Source organism: Halichoeres trimaculatus, unplaced genomic scaffold (assembly GCF_033239565.1).
Source record: "Halichoeres trimaculatus isolate MK-OKI-2021-1 unplaced genomic scaffold, fHalTri1.1 fHalTri1_scaffold_7, whole genome shotgun sequence".
Lineage (NCBI taxonomy): Eukaryota > Metazoa > Chordata > Actinopteri > Labriformes > Labridae > Halichoeres > Halichoeres trimaculatus.
Genome location: NW_027437185.1, coordinates 20,384,401 through 20,410,835, shown reverse-complemented (window position 1 = coordinate 20,410,835; position 26,435 = coordinate 20,384,401). Strand labels below are relative to the sequence as shown.

Below are 26,435 nucleotides of genomic sequence, written 5' to 3'. Positions count from 1 at the left end.
GCACAACGAAACCATGATTGAGAACAAATTAGGAAATTGTGGGTCACTGAGGAATGTACTGCTTTAAAAATATGTATCATGCAGTCATAACTAATTAATACAAACATTCCTCTTCAGAATCATTGCACGACTAAAAGTGACTGTTTTTAAGAGGAAGAAGACAAATGATCAGAATTCAACTGACAAAAAAATGTAAAGCATCTGATATGTATAATCTTTAAGTTCGTAAATGAAAAAGAGCCTGTCCGAAAATGTGAGCGCTGTCCATGGTACTGAAAACGGACATGGAGTAAAAAGAGCCAACTATTTAGATGTAAAAACCATCGCAGGCACAACAGGGGCATAAAGGAGAGCTGGTTTCTTCAACTAACCTCTAGAGGAGAGTCTGGTTCATCCAGGATGCTCTTCTCACTCTGTATCCTCTGCATGGTTCCTGTAGAACTGGGGTCCATGATCAGCACGTTCTGACTACCAGCTCTGCCGAACTTACAGTCACTCTTTCTGGAGTCAGTCGTCCTGCACACCTCGTAGTTGTACACGTGTGGCAGAGTCCCTGTGCCCAAAGTGTCTGAGTAACGTGGGGGATAATATGGAATGACAGGCAGGTTGGAGTGATACAGGATGCGAGACTGTCTCCATCTGTAGATTTTCACTGATATAATAACCACCAAACACGTGATGAAGAGGAAGGAGACCACAGCCAAAGCCAGCACTAAGTAAAAAGTCAGGTTGTCATTGTACTCCTTGTCGTGTGGAAAGTCAGTGAACTCTGACAGCACTTCAGGGAAGCTGTCCGCCACCGCCACGTTCACAATGACTGTAGCTGAACGAGACGGCTGCCCGTTGTCCTCCACGATAACAGTCAGTCTTTGTTTGACAGCATCTTTATCACTCACTTGGCGGATAGTTCTGATTTCTCCATTCTGTAAGCCCACTTCAAACAGCGCCCTGTCTGTGGCTTTCTGCAGTTCATACGACAGCCAGGCATTCTGTCCAGAGTCCACATCAACAGCCACCACTTTAGTCACCAGGTAGCCCACATCTGCTGCACGGGGCACCATCTCAGCCACCACTGAGCCTCCAGTCTGGACTGGGTACAGCACCTGAGGGGGGTTGTCGTTCTGGTCCTGGATAATTAGCTTCACAGACACGTTACTGCTGAGTGGAGGAGAGCCTCCATCCTGAGCTCTGACTGTGAATTCAAGCTGCTTGATTTGCTCAAAGTCAAACGATCGAACAGCATTAATAGCTCCATTTTCAGCGTTAATAGAAACATATGAGGAAGTTGGGCTACCATTTATCTGTGTCTCTTCAAGAAAGTATGATATCCTTGCATTTTGATTCCAGTCTCCATCAAAGGCTCGGACAGAAAATATAGAAAATCCTGGAGGGTTGTTCTCTGTAACACGTGAGATGTAACTACTTTTCTCAAATACAGGGGCGTTGTCATTCACATCAGATATTCTAAGCCGCAATATTGTTGTACTTGATAAAGAGGGTGATCCAGAGTCTGTAGCCCTCACCGTTATATTGTATTCCGGAACAACTTCTCTGTCAAAGCTCGAGTCTGTAACTAATGCATAATAATTCGTTAACGTTGATTTAATCTTAAATGGAAGGCTGTTATCTGTCGTACAAATAATTTGTCCGTTTTGCTCTGAGTCTATGTCCATCACATTAATTATTGCTACTTTGGTTCCAGGAGCAGAATCCTCTGGCACCGGGCTGGAAAATGACATCACGTTTATTACAGGGGCATTATCGTTCACGTCGACAATTTCAATAAGCACCTTGCTTGAATCTGTAAGACCCCCTTGATCCATAGCCTCAATCATAATCTCATATTTCTTGTCTTTTTCATAGTCTACTTGCCCCACGAGTGTTACAGTCCCAGTCATTTCATCCAAATGAAAAATGTCAGCAAGCTGCTCTTTCATATTCGAAAATCTATATGTGATGAGACCGTTTGATCCACTGTCAGCATCACTTGCATTAACAGTCGTGATATAGGTGCCCTTTGAGGCATTTTCTGGGACAGTAGCCCTGTAGAGAGACTGGTTAAAAATGGGAGGATTATCATTAACGTCGAGCACAATTATATTAATATTTACAGTACCGGATCTGTGCGGGTTTCCCCCGTCGACAGCAATAAGCTTAAATGACATTTTTGGCTCACCTTCTCTATCTAAAGGTTTTTGTAGGATCATCTCAGCATATTTTCGGCCATCTGGACTTGAATGTTGCTTCAAACCAAACATATCGTTACATGTAAGAATATATTTCTGAAGACCGTTACTGCCAACATCTGCGTCTTCAGCACTGGGTAACAAAAAGCGTGATCCCAGCGTGGCAGATTCGCTAATTTCAAATTTAATTTCCTCCTTTCTAAAAGTGGGAGAGTTGTCATTTATGTCAGTTATTTCTACTGTTATTTGGTGCAGCTCCATAGGATTTTCTAAAATCACCTCGAAGCTGAAGCTGCACGGTGTGGCGTCTCCGCAGAGCTGCTCTCGATCGATCCTCTCATTCACAACTAAAACGCCTTTGTCTGTTTTCAGCTCGGTGTACTGGATGCTTTGTCGAGTCACGACACGGGCCCGGCCAGAGTGAAGCCTTTGTACATCCAAACCGAGGTCTTGGGCTACGTTTCCAATAAGAGATCCTTTCTTCAGCTCCTCCGGAATTGTGTATCGTATCTGCCCGGATACAATGTGACTGAAGCACGAAAGGAACAACAGGGACGGCCATATTGACCTGCTACACAAACGCCCCACTCCGCAGAAGAAGGGGTTTCTTAACGCCATAGCACTCAGAACAAAACGTATTACCAACAGCCAGGCGAAGAAAATCAACAGTGAAAAGAATATCTTGCGTGGAAAATAAATCCTTTGAATTCTACGTCCTCTCTCTGCGTGAATATGCAGTCGTGTGTCCGATAACAAAGCTGACTCTTTTCCCTCAGCTGAAGCAGGAAAAAAGGGCTCTGCCTCCTTTCAGTCAACTCTCAGCGCTTGTTTTACTGACCAACAGCGTCCCTTACCGTCCAAAGCATGAATACCATGAACACAGCCAGAAAGACAGGCTCCCAAAATAAATAAATGTATAATACTTAACCAAGCTTTTAAGTGCAGATGGGGAATCATAGATCAAAGTTACAAAAATGTATTTTACTATTAAATGTCGCAGCAAACGAGGAGCGCAGACAAACAAAGGGTTTAGGTGGCACTCAACGAGGTTTGACCTCGCGCAGGTGGCCCGGGTCAGATCCAGCTTGTGGCCTCTTTCCTGCATGTTATCCCCCAACTTTCGCCCTGTTTCCTGCTCTACCCACTGTCCTCTCTTCTATCCAACTAAAGACATAAAAGCCCAAAATATAAAGTAAGAAAAAAATGTCACAGCAAACGAAAAACAGTATCCGATGAAAAAACAACAAATTGATGAACACAATTTTGACGAAAAACTAAACAAACCCGTGTGTCTCAGGAAACTAATAAACAAGACTGTGATTCCAAGTTATGTAAAATAAGTTTTTTCATAATATATTTTTGTTATGTTAAGAAGCAATAAATACATTACAAGTACAAAAAATAAGCAAACAGAAGTCTTCTGTTATTAACTGAGTACAAATCTCTTTCTGAGTAATGACAGAGTAGAGCTGTCCAAGTATGTAGGTTCTGAAATGCAATAAATGGAATGACGAAAGGGAGAAAAATTTGGACTCCCTAACTTTTACACAGATCAAAAATCCTCACCTCCAGAGGAGAGTCTGGTTCATCCAGGATGCTCTTCTCACTCTGTATCCTCTGCATGGTCCCTGTAGAACTGGGGTCCATGATCAGCACGTTCTGACTACCAGCTCTGCCGAACTTACAGTCACTCTTTCTGGAGTCAGTCGTCCTGCACACCTCGTAGTTGTACACGTGTGGCAGAGTCCCTGTGCCCAAAGTGTCTGAGTAACGTGGGGGATAATATGGAATGACAGGCAGGTTGGAGTGATACAGGATGCGAGACTGTCTCCATCTGTAGATTTTCACTGATATAATAACCACCAAACACGTGATGAAGAGGAAGGAGACCACAGCCAAAGCCAGCACTAAGTAAAAAGTCAGGTTGTCATTGTACTCCTTGTCGTGTGGAAAGTCAGTGAACTCTGACAGCACTTCAGGGAAGCTGTCCGCCACCGCCACGTTCACAATGACTGTAGCTGAACGAGACGGCTGCCCGTTGTCCTCCACTATAACAGTCAGTCTTTGTTTGACAGCATCTTTATCACTCACTTGGCGGATAGTTCTGATTTCTCCATTCTGTAAGCCCACTTCAAACAGCGCCCTGTCTGTGGCTTTCTGCAGTTTATACGACAGCCAGGCATTCTGTCCAGAGTCCACATCAACAGCCACCACTTTTGTCACCAGATAGCCCACATCTGCTGCACGGGGCACCATCTCAGCCACCACTGAGCCTCCAGTCTGGACTGGGTACAGGACCTGAGGGGGGTTGTCGTTCTGGTCCTGGATTATTAGCTTCACTGTCACGTTGCTGTTGAGTGGAGGAGAGCCTCCATCCTGGGCTTTGACCACAAACTGAAGCTGTTTGATCTGCTCAAAGTCAAATGACCTCACTGCGTGCACCACCCCGCTTTCTGCATTCACTGAAACATAAGCAGACACTGGAGATGCGCCGATATTCGCATCTTCCAGAATATAGGACATTCTGGCATTTTGGTTTTCATCAGGATCTTTAGCTCTCAGTGTGAGAACAGACACACCTGGAGAGTTATTCTCTGGTATAAACGCACTGTAAACACTCTGTGGAAACACAGGAGCATTATCGTTCACATCAGAGACCTTTAAATGAAAAGTTTTCTTTGTGGAGAGAGGAGGCATTCCTGAATCTGTCACAACTACAGTGATGTTATACTCTGAAACACTTTCACGGTCTAATACTGTATCAGTGACCAAAGTGTAATAGTTCCTTAAATTAGATTTAATCTTGAAAGGAGCATTTTGTTCAATCCTACAGTTAACTTGTCCGTTCTCACCTGAATCAAGATCTTTAACATTTATGATGCCAATAGTTGTACCAGGAGGAGAGTCCTCTGACACAGGACTAGTGAATGACATCACGCTGACAGTCGGGGTGTTGTCATTTACATCAACAACTTCAACTATGACTTTACTTGAATCCGTAAAACCTCCCTGATCTTTTGCCTCAATTCTGATTTCAAATTTTCTGTCCTTTTCATAATCAATCGAGCCTTTCACTGAAATTACACCGTTTTTTTCATCGATTGTGAACAATTCACTCAGACCACTGTTCAGGTCCGAAAAATAGTACGTCACCAAACTGTTTGTACCAAAATCTGCATCACTAGCATTAACAGTTGTGACATAGCTATCTTTTGGAGAGTTTTCCATCACTGTAGCTTTGTATACAGATTGATTAAATACAGGAGCATTATCGTTGGCATCAAGAACAGTGATGTCTATGTTTACTGTACCAGATCTCTGCGGACTTCCACCATCTACTGCAATGAGCTTCAGAGACAGGTTAGGGTTTGTTTCTCTGTCTAAAGGTTTCTGTAAGACCATTTCCGCATATTTCTTCCCATCTGCATTCGAGCTTTGTTTCAAAACAAAATTCTCATTCTCGGTCAGAAAATATTCTCTCAGTCCATTCACACCAACATCAGGGTCCTCTGCACTGGCAAATGGAAAACGGGCACCAGTGATAGCTGATTCGCTGATTTCAAATTGTATTTTATCTCGTTTAAACGTCGGTGAGTGATCATTAATGTCTGTTATTTCCACTGTTATCTGATGAAGCTCCATTGGGTTTTCTAAAATCATCTCAAAGCTGAAGCTGCACGGTGTGACGTCTCCGCAGAGCTGCTCCCTGTCAATCCTCTCATTCACGACCAGAGTCCCTTTGTCTGTCTTCAGCTCTGTGTACTGGATGTTTTCTCCAGTCACGATACGGGCCCGACCCGAGCGAAGCCTTTTCAGATCCAGACCAAGATCCTGAGCAACATTACCGATTAGAGATCCTTTCTTCATCTCTTCGGGGATTGAGTATCTGATATGTCCGCTGACCACAGTGTTAAGATAAAAGAGAAAAAAGAGAAGCAGACATTTTTGTCCGAAGCCAGAGCGCCATTTCACGCAGCAAGTGTAGGAAGGTAATCCACGGGCCATGACCAGAGAAAAATACAGAAATGTGCCTCACAGAAACCCAAGTGCACAACTAAAAACAGTACACAAAGACGGAAGATGATGAATTTTCTGAAGAAGATAAATAATGGAAGTCAGTATCCGTCGAGTATCAGCTCACACACCCCTCAATTCCCCTCCTCGACAACGCTCTGCTGATGAAGGAGGGGACTGTGCTGTGATGTCTTACACAGATTTGTTGTATTAACCAACAGCGTCCCTTAGAGTTCAAAACAAGGAACACCATGCAACACACTTCTTACTGCAGATATTTAGTTATTTCCTGTGTAATAACGTAGCAATGACTAAATGAATGAAATAATTTCATTAGAATTTCTAATATTTTGAATACAAGGCAAAAGAAAACTACGAAAACACATCATAGCAGCAAATGTATAAATGTTTAAATGTGAACAGGTGAATAAAAACCAATTGTGCAACATAAGTAACATGATTCGATGAGGTATAATTAATAACTAACAAGAATATCACCGTAGATCCCGAGAGCACCCGGACAGATATGAGGAAGAAAGAGAAAATGATTCTTAGCGCAATTAAAAATCTAAGCAACTTATGACACTCTGGTGTCCTCCTGGTTATAAAAGCCATGCCAGTGAATGACAACTCCTCCATAACAAGTTAGAAGAAGCCACATGTAACCTTGTAGCGTGCAGAAAACAGGCAACGAATAAATCATCCAATCAATTAGTAACCGTGTTCGAAAAATAGACTGCGGAACAAAAACTGAAATACAAAAAAACTAACCTCTAGAGGGGAGTCTGGTTCATCCAGGATGCTCTTTTCACTCTGTATCCTCTGCATGGTCCCTGTAGAACTGGGGTCCATTATCAGCACGTTCTGACTACCAGCTCTGCCGAACTTACAGTCACTCTTTCTGGAGTCAGTCGTCCTGCACACCTCGTAGTTGTACACGTGTGGCAGAGTCCCTGTGCCCAAAGTGTCTGAGTAACGTGGGGGATAATATGGGATGACAGGCAGGTTGGAGTGATACAGGATGCGAGACTGTCTCCATCTGTAGATTTTCACTGATATAATAACCACCAAACACGTGATGAAGAGGAAGGAGACCACAGCCAAAGCCAGCACCAAGTAAAAAGTCAGGTTGTCATTGTACTCCTTGTCGTGTGGAAAGTCAGTGAACTCTGACAGCACTTCAGGGAAGCTGTCCGCCACCGCCACGTTCACAATGACTGTAGCTGAACGAGACGGCTGCCCGTTGTCCCCCACTATAACAGTCAGTCTTTGTTTGACAGCATCTTTATCACTCACTTGGCGGATAGTTCTGATTTCTCCATTCTGTAAGCCCACTTCAAACAGCGCCCTGTCTGTGGCTTTCTGCAGTTTATACGACAGCCAGGCATTCTGTCCAGAGTCCACATCAACAGCCACCACTTTAGTCACCAGATAGCCCACATCTGCTCCACGGGGCACCATCTCAGCCACCACTGAGCCTCCAGTCTGGACTGGGTACAGGACCTGAGGGGGGTTGTCGTTCTGGTCCTGGATCACTATTTTTACTGTAGCCACTGAACTCAAAGGAGGAGACCCAGCATCACGAGCTGTCACATTGAATTCAAACCACTTGATTTGTTCATAGTCAAACGACCTCACTGCGTGAATGACACCACTTTCTGAATTTACTGACACCAAGGAGGACAAGGCGACCCCATTTATTTCTTTCTCCTCCAGGAAGTAGGAAACACGAGCGTTTTGGCCCCAGTCAGCATCACGAGCACTGAGACTGAACACTGAAGATCCAGGAGAGTTGTTCTCTTGTACTGTATTAACGTACTCTGGATGTGTAAACTTTGGTGGACTGTCATTGACGTCAGAAACTTTCACATTAATGATCTTACTGTTAGAAAGAGGCGGAGAGCCTTGGTCAGAGACCATGAGGGTGATATTGTACTCGGGTACACTTTCTCTGTCTAGGAAATCTTCAGTAACGATGCTGTAATAACCTGTTAATGAAGACTCGATTTTGAAAGGAACATCAGATGTTATGGAGCATTTGACGATCCCATTTACTTCAGAGTCTTCATCGTCAACATTAACAACAGCTATAGTCGTACCTGGAGGAGAGTCCTCGGATATTGAGTTAGAAAATGACATCATCTGGATTGAAGGCACATTGTCGTTTTCGTCAATAATCTGAATAATAACTTTACACGTGTCTGTATATCCCCCGTGGTCACTGGCCTTGACGTTTAGCTGATAGGTCTTGGATTTTTCATAATCCAATTTGCCTGTGACTTTAATTTCCCCACTTTTTGCATTTACATCAAAAAGCTGTTTTGTCTCTTTAGCAACATGTGCTATGGAGTAAGACACATCTCCATTTACACCTTTATCTTTATCAGTAGCACTAACTGAGGTCACCACTGTTCCTTCAGGAGAATTCTCCCTTACCTCTGCTTTATAAACAGGCTGGCTGCATACTGGTGCATTATCATTAGCATCCAGCACAGTAATATGAATACGCACTGACCCTGATCTGTGGGGCTCTCCTCCATCTGAAGCGAGCAGAACTAGTGTGTGAGTCTCCTCTTTTTCTCGGTCTAACGGGTTTTGTAAAACCATTTCGGTGAATTTTCCTCCATCAGGCTGGTTCTGGACCTCTAATTTAAAGTGATCTGACGGTTTGAGTGTATATTTCTGAATATCATTAACACCAACATCGGCGTCATCTGCGCTCTCAAGAGAGAAACGAGTACCAGATGATACACTCTCAACAATTTTCAACTGAATTTCATCCTTTGGGAAGGACGGGCTGTTATCGTTTATGTCCACCACCTCCACTGTTACTCGATAAAGCTGGATTGGATTTTCTAAAATCAACTCGAAGCTGAAGCTACAGGGCGTCGTCTTTCCACATAGATCCTCTCGGTCGATTCGCTCTTTAATGATAAGCGTGCCTTTGTCTCGGTTTAAATCTACGTATTGTCGGCTGCCTTTGGTAATAATGCGAGCTTTACCTGATATGAGCCTCCCAACATCCAAACCTAAATCTCGAGCAATGTTTCCAACAAAAGAGCCTTCTGCCTGCTCCTCTGGTACAGAGTATCGAGCCTGTCCTCTCACTGAGCTCAGCTCGAAAAGACAAAGAATAACAACCAGTGTTTGCCACGGGCCTCCTCGAGCGGTGATCCACATACAAGCCATCATACATCCAGAGATACAGACGCAGTAATCCGTTCAGTGTATGTTGCAATAATATCCTCAAACCATGAAGGTGATGATCATTTTCATCCAAATCAGTCCGCAATAAATATAAGTCATTGAACCACCTCAGACCGGACCGTCTTCTCTCCGAGCTGTAAAACACTGAAATGAATCCAAGGGGCGGACCGCAGTTCTGACTGGATAGATACTTATTCAGTCATGTATCAACAGCGGCCCTCAGAGCCCATCCACGGTAGTGTATGTGCGGGGCAAAGGAAAGGAAGAGCTACAAGGGCCAGATGAAAACTTTAGTGATTTTCGTGTTATTTTCGCTTATCCATTACTTCAAAAAAGCTACATCTCCATCAATACAGGATTTAAGGGCACGATTACTTCTTAAACAACAAAGCCTCTTTCCAAAACAGCAGCTGAAATGTTTCATCCAATTAACATAACGCATGTCCATTTAAGCCTCTTAATGTTTACCAACTACTGTTTAATAAAATCACAGAAATGTTTCATTATTTAATATATAAAGGCGATACAATAAAAAAATCTAAGTGGTTTTATTATACAGATAGGATAAAGATTGGTCCCAAGAACAAACAATGGGAAAAAAGTTCAAGTGATAGTATTTTGTAGGTTTTTGCTGTTTGTATTTAATGTTCAATATAACCCTAAGAAAAATAGTTCGTTCAAAAGGAAATGAAGCCTTTTCTAAAGAGCAAATTTGAAAAACAAATAAAGCCATGAGCAGTGATTAAGTTTTTCATGATGAGTCAAAGATGACAATGTTTATATTAAGGGAAACTACAAGGACAGGTTGAAATAGCAAGCCTAGATTTTTTTTCATCAGAAGAATAAATACAGATTACGACAGGATATAAATAATTGCTTGTGACCCTTAAACATAGACAAGAGGCAAAAAAAAGGGTCGCAATCAAAGGACAGTCGGTTGTAGATTTCAGGACCATGGACAGTTATCCCCAAGCGACACTTCAAGCACGGCGCGAGTTAATTTGTCAAACTGTGTGAGGAGAAAAAAAGGAGTTTGAAAGGTGAAGAAAGCGTTAGTGAAAATTTAACTCACCAAAGTTGACATCTGAGAACAGGTCCCTGAAAGTTGCTTCTCTACCTGTGGTGTTTCAGCTCCAGCTCCATCCACACTGACTAAACTCTGACTCATCGGTTGCATATATTTCATGTCACTCTTTCTGGAGTCAGTCGTCCTGCACACCTCGTAGTTGTACACGTGTGGCAGAGTCCCTGTGCCCAAAGTGTCTGAGTAACGTGGGGGATAATATGGAATGACAGGCAGGTTGGAGTGATACAGGATGCGAGACTGTCTCCATCTGTAGATTTTCACGGATATAATAACCACCAAACACGTGATGAAGAGGAAGGAGACCACAGCCAAAGCCAGCACTAAGTAAAAAGTCAGGTTGTCATTGTACTCCTTGTCGTGTGGAAAGTCAGTGAACTCTGACAGCACTTCAGGGAAGCTGTCCGCCACCGCCACGTTCACAATGACTGTAGCTGAACGAGACGGCTGCCCGTTGTCCTCCACTATAACAGTCAGTCTTTGTTTGACAGCATCTTTATCACTCACTTGGCGGATAGTTCTGATTTCTCCATTCTGTAAGCCCACTTCAAACAGCGCCCTGTCTGTGGCTTTCTGCAGTTTATACGACAGCCAGGCATTCTGTCCAGAGTCCACATCAACAGCCACCACTTTAGTCACCAGATAGCCCACATCTGCTGAACGGGGCACCATCTCAGCCACCACTGAGCCTCCAGTCTGGACTGGGTACAGGACCTGAGGGGGGTTGTCGTTCTGGTCCTGGATTATTAGTTTTACTGTCACGTTGCTGCTGAGTGGAGGAGAGCCTCCATCCTGGGCTTTGACCACAAATTGAAGCTGTTTGATTTGCTCAAAGTCAAATGACCTCACTGCGTGAACCACTCCGCTTTCTGCATTCACTGAAACATAAGCAGACACTGGAGATGCACCGATATTTGCATCCTCTGGAATATAGGATATTCTTGCATTTTGGTTTTCATCAGGATCTTTAGCTCTCAGTGTGAGAACAGACACACCTGGAGAGTTATTCTCTGGTATAAACGCACTGTAAACACTATGTGGAAAGACAGGAGCATTATCGTTCACATCAGAGACCTTTAGATTAAAAGTTTTCTTTGTGGAGAGAGGAGGCATTCCTGCATCTGTCACAACTACAGTGATGTTGTACTCTGGAACACTTTCACGGTCTAATACTGTATCAGTGACCAAAGTGTAATAGTTCCTTAAATTAGATTTAATCTTGAAAGGAGCATTTTGTTCAATCCTACAGTTAACTTGTCCGTTCTCACCTGAATCCAGATCTTTAACATTTATGATGCCAATAGTTGTACCAGGAGGAGAGTCCTCTGACACAGGACTAGTGAATGACATCACGCTGACAGTGGGGGTGTTGTCATTTATATCATTCACTTCGATTATTACTTTGCACGAATCTGTCAAGCCTCCTTGATCTTTAGCATCCAACCTGAGCTCAAATTTTCTGTCCTTTTCATAGTCAATCGAGCCTTTCACTAAAATTACTCCGGTTTTTTCATCGATTGTGAACAATTCGCTCAGACCACTGTTAAGGTCTGAGAAATAGTACGTCACCAAACTGTTTGTACCGAAATCTGCATCACTAGCATTAACAGTTGTGACATAGCTTTCTTTTGGAGAGTTTTCCATCACTGTAGCTTTGTATACAGATTGATTAAAAACAGGAGCATTATCGTTGGCATCAAGAACAGTGATGTCTATGTTTACTGTACCAGATCTCTGTGGACTTCCACCATCTACTGCGATGAGCTTCAGAGACAGGTTAGGGTTTGTTTCTCTGTCTAAAGGTTTCTGTAAGACCATTTCCGCATATTTCTTCCCATCTGCATTCGAGCTTTGTTTCAAAACAAAATTCTCATTCTCGGTCAGAAAATATTCTCTCAGTCCATTCACACCAACATCAGGGTCCTCTGCACTTGCCAATGAAAAGCGGGCGCCTGTATTTGCTATTTCGCTGATTTCAAATTGTATTCTATCTCGTTTAAACGTCGGTGAGTGATCATTAATGTCTGTTATTTCCACTGTTATCTGATGAAGCTCCATTGGGTTTTCTAAAATCATCTCAAAGCTGAAGCTGCACGGTGTGACGTCTCCGCAGAGCTGCTCCCTGTCAATCCTCTCATTCACGACCAGAGTCCCTTTGTCTGTCTTCAGCTCTGTGTACTGGATGTTTTCTCCAGTCACGATACGGGCCCGACCCGAGCGAAGCCTTTTCAGATCCAGACCAAGATCCTGAGCAACATTACCGATTAGAGATCCTTTCTTCATCTCTTCGGGGATTGAGTATCTGATATGTCCGCTGACCACAGTGTTAAGATAAAAGAGAAAAAAGAGAAGCAGACATTTTTGTCCGAAGCCAGAGCGCCATTTCACGCAGCAAGTGTAGGAAGGTAATCCACGGGCCATGGCTAGAGAAAAAAACGGAAATGTCCCTCACAGAAATCCAAAAACAAATCTAAATACAGTGCGCAACTAAAACACCAAAGAGGGAAGATGATGAATTTTCTGAAGAAGATAAATAATGGAAGTCAGTATCCGTCGAGTATCAGCTCACACACCCCTCAATTCCCCTCCTCGACAACGCTCTGCTGATGAAGGAGGGGACTGTGCTGTGATGTCTTACACAGATTTGGTGTATTAACCAACAGCGTCCCTTAGAGTTCAAAACAAGGAACACCATGCAACACACATTTTTCTCCAGATACCTACTACTGTTCTGCAGAATGACAGCAAAAACAAAATTGAATGAAAAAATAGATGAATAAAAACAACAAGAATCTTTTTCGGGAAAATAATTGCAGCTTATATGTGACAGTCTAACTGTGAGTGGGTTAATTAAAACAGCTTTTGCAACACAAGTCACATGATTCGACGACAATAAATAGGCTGAACGAGCCGCGACACAACCACCAGGAATCACTAATGAGTTTGATAAAATTGAGGTAGTAAGAGAAGATACATATTGGAGCAATTATAAATTGATGCGATTTGAGACACTACATATAGCATCAGTTATAAAAACACTTGACAGTGATTGCGTAAAGCAGCCATTACAAGTAAGTGTTGTTGAAGGGCGCAGATACAACGTCAAGCGAAATCCTGAAGTGAGTTTGACAAATAGATATAAAACTAATACGGAAATACAAAATAAAACTGACCTCCAAGGGAGAGTCTGGTTCATCCAGGATGTTCTTCTCATTCTGTATCCTCTGCATGGTCCCTGTAGAACTGGGGTCCATGATCAGCACGTTCTGACTACCAGCTCTGCCGAACTTACAGTCACTCTTTCTGGAGTCAGTCGTCCTGCACACCTCGTAGTTGTACACGTGTGGCAGAGTCCCTGTGCCCAAAGTGTCTGAGTAACGTGGGGGATAATATGGAATGACAGGCAGGTTGGAGTGATACAGGACGCGAGACTGTCTCCATCTGTAGATTTTCACTGATATAATAACCACCAGACACGTGATGAAGAGGAAGGAGACCACAGCCAAAGCCAGCACTAAGTAAAAAGTCAGGTTGTCATTGTACTCCTTGTCGTGTGGAAAGTCAGTGAACTCTGACAGCACTTCAGGGAAGCTGTCCGCCACCGCCACGTTCACAATGACTGTAGCTGAACGAGACGGCTGCCCGTTGTCCTCCACTATAACAGTCAGTCTTTGTTTGACAGCATCTTTATCACTCACTTGGCGGATAGTTCTGATTTCTCCATTCTGTAAGCCCACTTCAAACAGCGCCCTGTCTGTGGCTTTCTGCAGTTTATACGACAGCCAGGCATTCTGTCCAGAGTCCACATCAACAGCCACCACTTTAGTCACCAGATAGCCCACATCTGCTGAACGGGGCACCATCTCAGCCACCACTGAGCCTCCAGTCTGAACTGGGTACAGGACCTGAGGGGGGTTGTCGTTCTGGTCCTGGATCACTATTTTTACTGTAGCCACTGAACTCAAAGGAGGAGACCCAGCATCACGAGCTGTCACATTAAATTCAAACCACTTGATTTGTTCATAGTCAAACGACCTCACTGCGTGAATGACACCACTTTCTGAATTTACTGACACTAAGGAGGACAAGGTGACCCCATTTATTTCTTTCTCCTCCAGGAAGTAGGAAACACGAGCGTTTTGCCCCCAGTCAGCATCACGAGCACTGAGACTGAACACTGAAGATCCAGGAGAGTTGTTCTCTTGTACTGTCTTAACGTACTCTGGATGTGTAAACTTTGGTGGACTGTCATTGACGTCAGAAACTTTCACATTAATGATTTTACTGTTAGAAAGAGGCGGAGAGCCTTGGTCAGAGACCATGAGGGTGATATTGTACTCGGGTACACTTTCTCTGTCTAGGAAATCTTCAGTAACGATGCTGTAATAACCTGTTAATGAAGACTCGATTTTGAAAGGAACATCAGATGTTATGGAGCATTTGACGATCCCATTTACTTCAGAGTCTTCATCGTCAACATTAACAACAGCTATAGTCGTACCTGGAGGAGAGTCCTCGGATATAGAGTTAGAAAATGACATCATCTGGATTGAAGGGACGTTGTCGTTTTCGTCAATTATCTGAATAATAACTTTACACGTGTCTGTAAATCCCCCGTGGTCACTGGCCTTGGCGTTTAGCTGATAGGTCTTGGATTTTTCATAATCCAATTTACCTGTTACTTTAATTTCTCCACTTTTTACGTTTACATCAAAAAGCTGTTTCGTCTCCCGAGCACCATGAGCTATGGAGTAAGACACCTCTCCATTTACACCTTTATCTTCATCAGTGGCACTTACTGTGGTCACCACTGTTCCTTCAGGAGAATTCTCCTTGACCTCTGCTTTATAAACAGGCTGGCTGCATACTGGTGCATTATCATTAGCATCCAGCACAGTGATATGAATACGCACTGACCCTGATCTGTGGGGCTCTCCTCCATCTGAAGCGAGCAGCACGAGTGTGTGAGTCTCCTCTTTTTCTCGGTCTAACGGGTTTTGTAAAACCATTTCGATGAATTTTCCTCCATCAGGCTGGTTCTGGACTTCTATTTTAAAGTGATCTGACGGTTTGAGTGTATATTTCTGAATATCATTAACACCGACATCGGCGTCATCTGCGCTCTCAAGAGAGAACCGCCTGCCTACTGCAGCAGTTTCAACAATTTTCAACTGAATTTCATCCTTTGGGAAGGACGGGCTGTTATCGTTTATGTCCACCACCTCCACTGTTACTCGATAAAGCTGGATTGGATTTTCTAAAATCAACTCGAAGCTGAAGCTACAGGGCGTCGTCTTTCCACATAGATCCTCTCGGTCGATTCGCTCTTTAATGACAAGCGTGCCTTTGTCTCGGTTTAAATCTACGTATTGTCGGCTGCCTTTGGTAATAATGCGAGCTTTACCTGATATGAGCCTCCCAACATCCAAACCTAAATCTCGAGCAATGTTTCCAACAAAAGAGCCTTCTGCCTGCTCCTCCGGTACAGAGTATCGAGCCTGTCCTCTCACTGAGCTCAGCTCGAAAAGACAAAGAATAACAACCAGTGTTTGCCACGGGCCTCCTCGAGCGGTGATCCACATACAAGCCATCATACATCCAGAGATACAGACGCAGTAATCCGTTCAGTGTATGTTGCAATAATATCCTCAAACCATGAAGATGATGGTAATTTTAATCCAACACAGTCCACTATATATGTAAGCCTTTAGACCACCTCAGACCAGACCGTCTTCTCTCCGAGCTGTAAAACACTGAAATGAATCCAAGGGGCGGACCGCAGTTCTGACTGGATAGATACTTATTCAGTCATGTATCAACAGCGGCCCTCAGAGCCCATCCACGGTAGTGTATGTGCGGGGCAAATGAAAGAAAGAGCTGCAAGAGCCAGTTGAAAACTTAAGTAATGTTTAGGCCCACAGTTTTGCTAATTCATTACGAAAAATAAGCTAAATAAAGAAGTAAAGGGCACCTTTTCTTTTCCAATTTCCAAGACCCTTTCCAAATCAGCAGCTGAACTGTATCATCAATATTACATAAAGCATGTCAATTTAAGCCTCTCGGTGTTTAAAACCGCTATTAAAGAATCACAGAAAAAATGAAAAAGGGGCTTCAAAACTATTAAATAACTAGAAGTTATTCAGAAAAGGGAAGGGATCGTTCATATACATAAAAAAGGGAGTTATACAATAAACAAAACAAAAAAACGTTCAAGTAGAGGTACTGGTCCTTAAAACCAAAGAAGAAAACATTGAGTCATGGAATTTTGTGGGTTATTGATGTGTGTACATATATTGCGTTTAATTTTACAGTAAAAAAGTAGTTAATTCAAAGGGAGAAGAGACCCATTTAAAAAAAAAAATAAATAAATAAAAGTGAAAAACAACAAACCCAAGTGCAGTGAGGAGGTTTTTGATAATCAGCTGAAGGTAACAATTTTATATTGAGGGATACCACTTGGACAAAAATAATAATAAAAAAAAGCAAGCCAAGAATACATTATTTTTCATCACTGCAGTCAAACAAAAAGGTCTCAATCAAAATACATCCCATGGTCCATTTCAGGACCATGGACAGTTACCAATGAGAGCCATTTAAAGCATTGTGCAAGTTTTTCTGACTGTATCAGAAAAAAAGACAGGGGGTCGACAAGTGTACAAAAAATAGTGCAAATTTAACTCACCAAAGTTGACATCTGAGAACAGGTCCCTGAAAGTTGCTTCTCTCCCTGTGGTGTTTCAGCTCCAGCTCCATCCACACTGACTAAACTCTGACTCATCGGTTGCATATATTTCATGTCACTCTTTCTAGAGTCAGTCGTCCTGCACACCTCGTAGTTGTACACGTGTGGCAGAGTCCCTGTGCCCAAAGTGTCTGAGTAACGTGGGGGATAATATGGAATGACAGGCAGGTTGGAGTGATACAGGATGCGAGACTGTCTCCATCTGTAGATTTTCACGGATATAATAACCACCAAACACGTTATGAAGAGGAAGGAGACCACAGCCAAAGCCAGCACTAAGTAAAAAGTCAGGTTGTCATTGTACTCCTTGTCGTGTGGAAAGTCAGTGAACTCTGACAGCACTTCAGGGAAGCTGTCCGCCACCGCCACGTTCACAATGACTGTAGCTGAACGAGACGGCTGCCCGTTGTCCTCCACTATAACAGTCAGTCTTTGTTTGACAGCATCTTTATCACTCACTTGGCGGATAGTTCTGATTTCTCCATTCTGTAAGCCCACTTCAAACAGCGCCCTGTCTGTGGCTTTCTGCAGTTTATACGACAGCCAGGCATTCTGTCCAGAGTCCACATCAACAGCCACCACTTTGGTCACCAGATAGCCCACATCTGCTGCACGGGGCACCATCTCAGCCACCACTGAGCCTCCAGTCTGGACAGGGTACAGGACCTGAGGGGGATTGTCGTTCTGGTCCTGGATTATAAGCTTCACTGTCACGTTGCTGCTGAGTGGAGGAGAGCCTCCGTCCTGGGCTTTGACAGTTAGTGTGATTTCATTCATTTGTTCATAATCAAACGAACGTACAGCATGCAAGACGCCAGTGTCAGAGTTTATGGACACATAGTTGGACACTGGGTTACCGCCTACTTGTGTGTCCTCTAGAAAATAGGAGATTCTCGCGTTTTGATTCCAGTCAGAATCCTGCGCGCTTACAGTTGTTATTGCCATGCCCGGGGGATTATTTTCTTTTACATAAGCAGAATATAATGTTTTTTCAAATAATGGCCTGTTGTCGTTTACGTCAGAAATTCTAAGATGCAGTGTTACAGAGCTTGAGAGAGGAGGAGAGCCGGAGTCTATAGCTATAACCGTGATGTTGTACTCTGTAATAACCTCTCTGTCAAAAAGCTGATCTGCCACCAGATTGTAGTAGTTTGTTAAAGAAGATTCGATTTGAAAAGGAAGCATTTTTTCTATGGTACATTTTATCTGTCCATTTTTCTCTGAGTCAGCGTCTTTGACATTGAGAACAGCTACTGTTGTACCGAGAGGAGAATCTTCCGATATGGTATTAGAAAATGACATGATGTTGATGACTGGGGCATTGTCATTGACGTCAGTAACATCAATTATTACTTTACTGGTCCCAGTGAAACCTCCTCGGTCCTTTGCCTCTAATCTAAGTTCATATTTTTTCTCTTTTTCAAAGTCAATAAGTCCAGCAACTGTTATAACCCCTGTGTTTTCATCAATACTAAACATGTGGACCGTGCTGCCTTTTACTTTGGAAAAACTGAAGATTAGTTCCCCGTTAGTGCCAATGTCTGCATCAGTTGCGTTCACTGTAGTAACATATGTCCCCTTTGAGGCATTTTCCTTGACAGAAGCCCTATACATAGACTGGTTAAATACAGGGGCGTTGTCGTTTATATCTAAAACTGATATATTTATATTCACTGTACCAGATCTCTGCGGGTTTCCACCGTCAACAGCCATTACTCTAAGAGAGAGACTTGAGTGCTCTTCTCTGTCTATTGTTTTCTGTAGCACCAGTTCGGCGTATTTAGTGCCGTCTGGATTTGTATGTTGTTTCAAAATAAAGTTGTTATTTGGGGACAAAATGTAATTTTGCAATGCGTTTAATCCGACATCATGGTCCACTGCGCTCTCGACCGGAAATTTCGATCCAAGTGTAGCAGATTCACTTATCTCAAAATGCACGTCAGTATTTGGAAAAAATGGCGCATTATCATTTATGTCAATAATTTCTACAGTGACGCGGTGAAGTTCAATCGGATTTTCCAAAATTATTTCGAAACTGAAGCTACATGGTGTGACGTCTCCGCACAGCTGCTCTCGGTCAATCCTCTCATTCACGACCAGAGTCCCTTTGTCTGTCTTCAGCTCCGTGTACTGGATGTTTTCTCCACTCACGATACGGGCCCGGCCAGAACGAAGCCTACGCAAATCCAAACCAAGATCCTGCGCCACATTACCGATTAGAGATCCTTTCTTCATCTCCTCGGGGATTGAATAGCGAATCTGTGCTTCTACTTCATTACCAATACAACAAAGCAGTATTGTTAACCCTACCACACATCGCAGCAAAAAGGATACTCGCCATCTTACGCCTTGAGAGGGGGGTTGTCTTTGGGTTGCCATGTCAGGAAAAAAATGCGATCCGTCCAGTGTCCAAAAACAAAACTAATAGCTGTATGTTCACCTCACACAAACTGCATAGCTCCTATAGGGAAAAATAATGTACTCCTGGAATATTCCAAAGAATGCTGAATGCAAAAACAGCTTCCCCACTCCCTGCTTTCACACGAGTGACTGTATCTGTTCTCATGCTACAGTGCGGGAGTGAGGGTGGGAAATGGGCTGGGTGATAACACTTCTATCTTTTCCCAGACCAACAGCGTCACTTAGAGTGCAAAACGGGAACTTCTCTCACCGAGAGGGAAACGTTCATCACAAGAGACAATTCTCAGCTGAGCCCATGTTTCTTAGAAGTTAAGAATATGGTTGACGTAAGCACAAACTTGGATATAAGGGGATGTCAGACTATTAAAAAAAAGAAGAAGAAGAAAAAGAGGAAGAAGAGGAACATCAGGTAATGCATTTCAGATACTACGTAAGGACATTTAATGACCCAGTAAAAAGTAAGTGATAATTTCACAGCGGTTTCAGGAATGTCACTGTCCATGGTACTGAATAAAACACACTGCGAACACAGTCAACAAAGCGCATAAGCCAGGACACATGGAAATAAAAGATATTTCTCATTTAGTGACTATATTCAGAATTTGGTTACGGTCCATTGAATCATCACGTCAACATGGGTCCAACAACTTAACTAATCGCAAAACAATCAAATGTGGGACAGATCAAAAACTACTTCTAAAACGGAATAATTATCACTGCAACACTTTTTTATTTACGAATCACAGAATATCTCCTTCAATCAGTAAACAAAGAGATGGAGGCCTAAATTCTGATTGGTATGCAATAAAGTTGTACTTTGTAGCCAAAAGTCGGGGACAAAGGTCAGGACAGAAATACAAATAAACTAACCTCTAGAGGAGAGTCTGGTTCATCCAGGATGTTCTTCTCACTCTGTATCCTCTGCATGGTCCCTGTAGAACTGGGGTCCATGATCAGCACGTTCTGACTACCAGCTCTGCCGAACTTACAGTCACTCTTTCTAGAGTCAGTCGTCCTGCACACCTCGTAGTTGTACACGTGTGGCAGAGTCCCTGTGCCCAAAGTGTCTGAGTAACGTGGGGGATAATATGGAATGACAGGCAGGTTGGAGTGATACAGGACGCGAGACTGTCTCCATCTGTAGATTTTCACTGATATAATAACCACCAAACACGTGATGAAGAGGAAGGAGACCACAGCCAAAGCCAGCACTAAGTAAAAAGTCAGGTTGTCATTGTACTCCTTGTCGTGTGGAAAGTCAGTGAACTCTGACAGCACTTCAGGGAAGCTGTCCGCCACCGCCACGTTCACAATGACTGTAGCTGAACGAGACGGCTGCCCGTTGTCCTCCACTATAACAGTCAGTCTTTGTTTGACAGCATCTTTATCACTCACTTGGCGGATAGTTCTGATTTCTCCATTCTGTAAGCCCACTTCAAACAGCGCCCTGTCTGTGGCTTTCTGCAGTTTATACGACAGCCAGGCATTCTGTCCAGAGTCCACATCAACAGCCACCACTTTGGTGACCAGGTAGCCCACATCTGCGGTACGAGGCACCATCTCAGCCACCACTGAGCCTCCAGTCTGGACTGGGTACAGGACCTGAGGAGGGTTGTCGTTCTGGTCCTGGATTATTAGCTTCACTGTCACGTTGCTGCTGAGAGGAGGAGAGCCTCCATCCTGGGCTTTGACCACAAATTGAAGCTGTTTGATCTGCTCAAAGTCAAATGACCTCACTGCGTGCACTACTCCGCTTTCTGCATTCACTGAAACATAAGCAGAAACTGGAGATGCGCCGATATTCGCATCTTTCAGAATATAGGATATTCTGGCATTTTGGTTTTCATCGGGATCTTTAGCTCTCAGTGTGAGAACAGACACACCTGGAGAGTTATTCTCTGGTATAAACGCACTGTAAACACTTTGTGGAAACACAGGAGCATTATCGTTCACATCAGAGACCTTTAAATGAAAAGTTTTCTTTGTAGAGAGAGGAGGCATTCCTGCATCTGTCACAACTACAGTGATGTTATACTCTGGAACACTTTCACGGTCTAATACTGTATCAGTGACCAAAGTGTAATAGTTCCTTAAATTAGATTTAATCTTGAAAGGAGCATTTTGTTCAATCCTACAGTTAACTTGTCCGTTCTCACCTGAATCCAGATCTTTAACATTTATGATGCCAATAGTTGTACCAGGAGGAGAGTCCTCTGACACAGGACTAGTGAATGACATCACGCTGATAGCAGGGGCGTTGTCGTTTACATCAACAACTTCAATCACTACTTTACTTGAATCAGTTAAGCCCCCTTGATCTTTTGCTTCGATCCGTATCTCATATTTTTTGTCTTTCTCAAAATCTATTGGACCAGACACATTCAAGGCGCCTGTTACCGGATCTATGGACAACAGATCAGCTATGTTGCTCCTGGCGTTTGATATTGAATATGTAATGTAGCCATTTGATCCACTATCTGCATCCGTAGCATTTACAGAAATAATATGAGTACCCTTTGCTGCATTCTCTATCACAGTAGCTTTATAAACGGACTGGTTGAACACAGGTGCATTGTCATTTGCATCTAATACCTTTATGTCTATATTTACTGTACCAGACCTCTGTGGACTCCCTCCATCGACTGCTATCAGCTTCAAAGAGAGATGCGGAGCCCCCTCTCTGTCTAGCTGCGTCTGAAGCACGATCTCTGCATATTTACTCCCGTCAGGATTCACATGCTGCTTTAACACGAAATTTTCGTTTGAGCTTAAAATATAATTCTGAAGCCCATTGACGCCAACATCAGGATCCTCTGCACTGTCGAGCACAAATCGCGCTCCGACGATGGCAGACTCGCTTATATCCAACTTAATATCTGATTTCTTAAAAACCGGAGGGTGATCATTCACATCCAACACTTCAATCGTTATGTGATGTAGCTCCATTGGATTTTCCAAAATTATTTCAAAGCTGAAACTACATGGTGTGACGTCTCCGCAGAGCTGCTCTCGGTCTATTCTCTCATTCACGACCAGAGTCCCTTTGTCTGTCTTCAGCTCGGTGTACTGGTTGTTGTCTCCTGTAACAATTCGGGCCCGACCAGAACGAAGCCTTTTTAGATCCAAACCAAGATCCTGCGCCACATTTCCTATAATCGAGCCTTTCTTCATCTCCTCCGGTATGGAGTACCGAATCTGACCAGCAGCGATGTCAAAGAAGACCAGTAAAATGAGAACCGTTACTTGCTGATGCCCAATGCTCATACGCCATTTGCAGAGCTGCTGCTTATACGCCATTTCAAAAAGGTCCGGTTTACGAAGTGAAAATAAGACCCTCGGATTTAAAAATAAGAAATTCCACTTTTACAGATATGCTTCGTCATTATCCAGCACTGAAGAAAACAAGGTAACCACTGTGTTCCAAAACGCACTTCAGTAGGGAGAAGAATGCTCTGCCTGACGCTTCGTCAGTGATTACGCCGGCAGTAGATTACAAAGACTACAGCCAGCCCAGAGCTGCAGAAAGGACAAGATGCTTTCACTCTATAATGTTGTTCAACAGCGTCACTTAGAGTCCAGAACGGGAACACCAAGTGTGTTGGAAATTAACCATGAACACATCTGCTCTAAAGATTGCTGCTGAAAAACTATACTGATAACGAGACTATTAACAGACAATTGTGCGAGAGGGATCTTGTCAGTCTTGAAGGTGGTGAGAAAAAATGTTTAAGATGCATTTAGTCAATTGAAGAAAGAAAAAAAAAACAGGAATCTCTGGTGGATGATGCTGAATTTTAAAATATAAAATGAAAAAATATAAGAACGTATTTAAATGCACTGCAAGATAAGTTCAAGCAAAAAAATATGTTTGCTGAAGCTCATTTAAGATAAAAAAGACTGATTGCACCTCACCTCCAGAGGAGAGTCTGGTTCATCCAGGATGCTCTTCTCACTCTGTATCCTCTGCATGGTCCCTGTAGAACTGGGGTCCATGATCAGCACGTTCTGACTACCAGCTCTGCCGAACTTACAGTCACTCTTTCTAGAGTCAGTCGTCCTGCACACCTCGTAGTTGTACACGTGTGGCAGAGTCCCTGTGCCCAAAGTGTCTGAGTAACGTGGGGGATAATATGGAATGACAGGCAGGTTGGAGTGATACAGGATGCGAGACTGTCTCCATCTGTAGATTTTCACTGATATAATAACCACCAAACACGTGATGAAGAGGAAGGAGACCACAGCCAAAGCCAGCACTAAGTAAAAAGTCAGGTTGTCATTGTACTCCTTGTCGTGTGGAAAGTCAGTGAACTCTGACAGCACTTCAGGGAAGCTGTCCGCCACCGCCACGTTCACAATGACTGTAGCTGAACGAGACGGCTGCCCGTTGTCCTCCACTATAACAGTCAGTCTTTGTTTGACAGCATCTTTTTCACTTACTTGGCGGATAGTTCTGATTTCTCCATTCTGTAAGCCCACTTCAAACAGCGCCCTGTCTGTGGCTTTCTGCAGTTTATACGACAGCCAGGCATTCTGTCCAGAGTCCACATCTACAGCCACCACTTTAGTCACCAGATAGCCCACATCTGCTGCACGGGGAACCATCTCAGCCACCACTGAGCCTCCAGTCTGGACTGGGTACAGGACCTGAGGGGGATTGTCGTTCTGGTCCTGGATTTTTAGCTTCACTGTCACGTTGCTGCTGAGTGGAGGAGAGCCTCCATCCTGAGCTTTAACCACAAGCTGAAGCTGTTTGATCTGCTCAAAGTCAAATGAACGCAGTGCACTGAGGACTCCTGTTTCAGAGTTCATAGAAACGAAAGTAGAAATAGGCAAACCACTGACCTTTGTATCCTCTAAGAAGTAAGATATTCTAGCATTTTGATTCCAGTCAGAGTCTTGTGCGCTAACACTTATTATCGACATTCCAGGGGGATTATTTTCTGCAATAACTGCATCATACATCAAATTCATAAATAGAGGGGGGTTATCATTGATGTCAGATAAAGTAAGTTGTAACTTTATTGCACTCGACAGTGGCGGGGACCCTGAATCTGTGGCAGTCAGGGTAATATTGTATTCAGGAATTTTTTCACGGTCAAAACCAGAATCTGAAACGAGCGAGTAATAATTAGTCAAAGATGATTTTATTTTAAATGGTAAATTGTTTTCTATCGTGCAAATTATCTGTCCATTTCTTTCTGAGTCTGCGTCCTTAGCATTAAATACAGCGACGGTGGAGCCAATAGGAGCATCCTCTGACAGAGGACTAGTAAAGGACATGACGTTAATAACAGGTGCATTGTCATTTATATCGACAATCTCAATTATCACTTTACTGAGATCCGTTAACCCCCCTTGGTCTTTTGCCTCAACTCTGATTTCATATTTTTTATCCTTCTCATAGTCTATTTGTCCAGACACTGTTATTGTGCCAGTGGTTCTGTCAATTTTAAATATATCAGCCAAATTCCCTTTTAAATTAGAAAATGCATAAGTTACCTCACCATTTGATCCGCTGTCAGCATCCGTAGCGTTTACAGTTATGACGTGAGTCCCTGATTCTGAATTTTCCAAGACAGTAGCTCGGTAAACAGTCTGATTAAAAACTGGAGGGTTATCATTTACATCTAACACAGTGATATCAATATTTACAGTACCAGATCTCTGTGGTGTTCCACCATCCACAGCTATAAGCTTCAACGACAGGCGGGGTTGCTCCTCTCTGTCTAACGGTTTCTGCAGAATAATTTCTGCAAATTTACTGCCATCTGGGTTAGCATGTTGTTTCAGCACGAAATTGCCACTTGTGCTTAGGACATAATTTTGCAGTCCATTTATTCCTACGTCTGGATCATCCGCACTCTCCAACACGAAGCGAGAGCCGATGACAGCAGATTCACTGATTTCCATCCGTACATGACTGTTCCGGAACAAAGGCGGGTGATCATTCACGTCCAGGATTTCAACCATGATACGATGCAACTCGATAGGGTTCTCCAAAATAATTTCAAAGCTGAAGCTGCACGGTGTCACATCTCCGCAGAGCTGCTCTCGGTCTATTCTCTCATTCACGACCAGAGTCCCTTTGTCTGTCTTCAGCTCGATGTAGTGGGTATTTTCCCCGGCCACGATACGGGCTCGGCCAGAACGAAGCCTTTTCAGATCCAGACCTAGATCCTGTGCTAAATTACCGATAACAGAGCCTTTCTTCATCTCCTCCGGGACTGAATAACGAATCTGGCAATTTACAGCTGAACTAAAGAACACCAAATAAGCAACGATCCATCCAGGCCACGGCGAGACTGATAGAAAATGCAGTTTAAAACGCTGCAGTGCTCTGTGAGCAGCCATGTCAGACCACTAAACAAACAGCCCCCTAAAGGAATCCTCGATGTAACTGAATAACGCAATAAACGCTGAAAAAGATCGAAAAGAACAGCAGATGTTTCCTTCTCTGGTTATATCACCGCCCTATTCTCCACCAAATACAGCCCCTCCTCTAAGCTGAGGCGGTAGAGAAAGCAGTGTTTTTGAGACTGCATATTATTTTTTTCTGTGAGCAACAGCGTCCCTTAGAGGAACATTTTAAAACTGTTTTAATGCTGCATATCTGAAATTAAGTATTATTACCAACAAGGACTTGAAAACTGTATGTCTATTGTTAGCCTGATCCAAATAAAAGATCAACTCCATGTCCAATAAAACATCGCCTTTAATTCTTATCAAAATACTACTTGATATCACCTGAGAGTAACAGAGTTATCATTAAGACAAAATGATT

General features: G+C 43.2%; 6 protein-coding genes across 36 annotated transcripts in view; all 6 read right to left on the bottom strand.

Annotated features, from left to right (window-relative positions):
- Positions 1-26,435, bottom strand: part of LOC141793146 (protocadherin gamma-C5-like) — a 290,533-nt gene that overhangs the window by 116,604 nt on the left and 147,494 nt on the right. For 2 of the 31 annotated variants that reach the window (XM_074673591.1, XM_074673614.1), the window contains exon 1: positions 13,665-16,230. The exons of 27 other annotated variants lie outside the window; for them this stretch is intronic. In XM_074673591.1, coding sequence (XP_074529692.1) covers positions 13,665-16,085 — 2,421 coding nt within the window. In that variant the 5' untranslated portion in view covers positions 16,086-16,230. Of the gene's footprint in view, positions 1-10,479; positions 13,069-13,664; positions 16,231-26,435 lie in introns of those variants that run through there. 2 more of the 31 variants (XM_074673589.1, XM_074673611.1) reach the window with 2 other exon arrangements.
- On the bottom strand, positions 363-2,952 carry LOC141793848 (protocadherin gamma-A7-like). Its single transcript, XM_074674717.1, has 2 exons — positions 2,427-2,952; positions 363-1,139 (listed from the first exon to the last, which is right to left on the bottom strand). The coding sequence occupies exons 1-2, from the start codon at positions 2,802-2,804 to the stop codon at positions 363-365; spliced, it is 1,155 nt and encodes a 384-aa protein (XP_074530818.1). The 5' UTR covers positions 2,805-2,952.
- Positions 3,723-6,347, bottom strand: LOC141793847 (protocadherin gamma-A11-like). The gene has a single exon (XM_074674716.1). The coding sequence runs from the start codon at positions 6,189-6,191 to the stop codon at positions 3,723-3,725; it is 2,469 nt and encodes an 822-aa protein (XP_074530817.1). The 5' UTR covers positions 6,192-6,347.
- LOC141793846 (protocadherin gamma-A4-like) lies at positions 6,335-9,537 on the bottom strand. Its single transcript, XM_074674715.1, has 2 exons — positions 6,972-9,537; positions 6,335-6,361 (listed from the first exon to the last, which is right to left on the bottom strand). The coding sequence occupies exons 1-2, from the start codon at positions 9,390-9,392 to the stop codon at positions 6,335-6,337; spliced, it is 2,448 nt and encodes an 815-aa protein (XP_074530816.1). The 5' UTR covers positions 9,393-9,537.
- LOC141793845 (protocadherin gamma-A11-like) lies at positions 20,498-23,137 on the bottom strand. The gene has a single exon (XM_074674714.1). The coding sequence runs from the start codon at positions 22,949-22,951 to the stop codon at positions 20,498-20,500; it is 2,454 nt and encodes an 817-aa protein (XP_074530815.1). The 5' UTR covers positions 22,952-23,137.
- On the bottom strand, positions 23,537-26,117 carry LOC141793844 (protocadherin gamma-A7-like). Its single transcript, XM_074674713.1, has 2 exons — positions 25,622-26,117; positions 23,537-24,334 (listed from the first exon to the last, which is right to left on the bottom strand). Exons 1-2 carry the CDS (start codon positions 26,003-26,005, stop codon positions 23,537-23,539), a joined length of 1,182 nt encoding a protein of 393 aa, XP_074530814.1. The 5' UTR covers positions 26,006-26,117.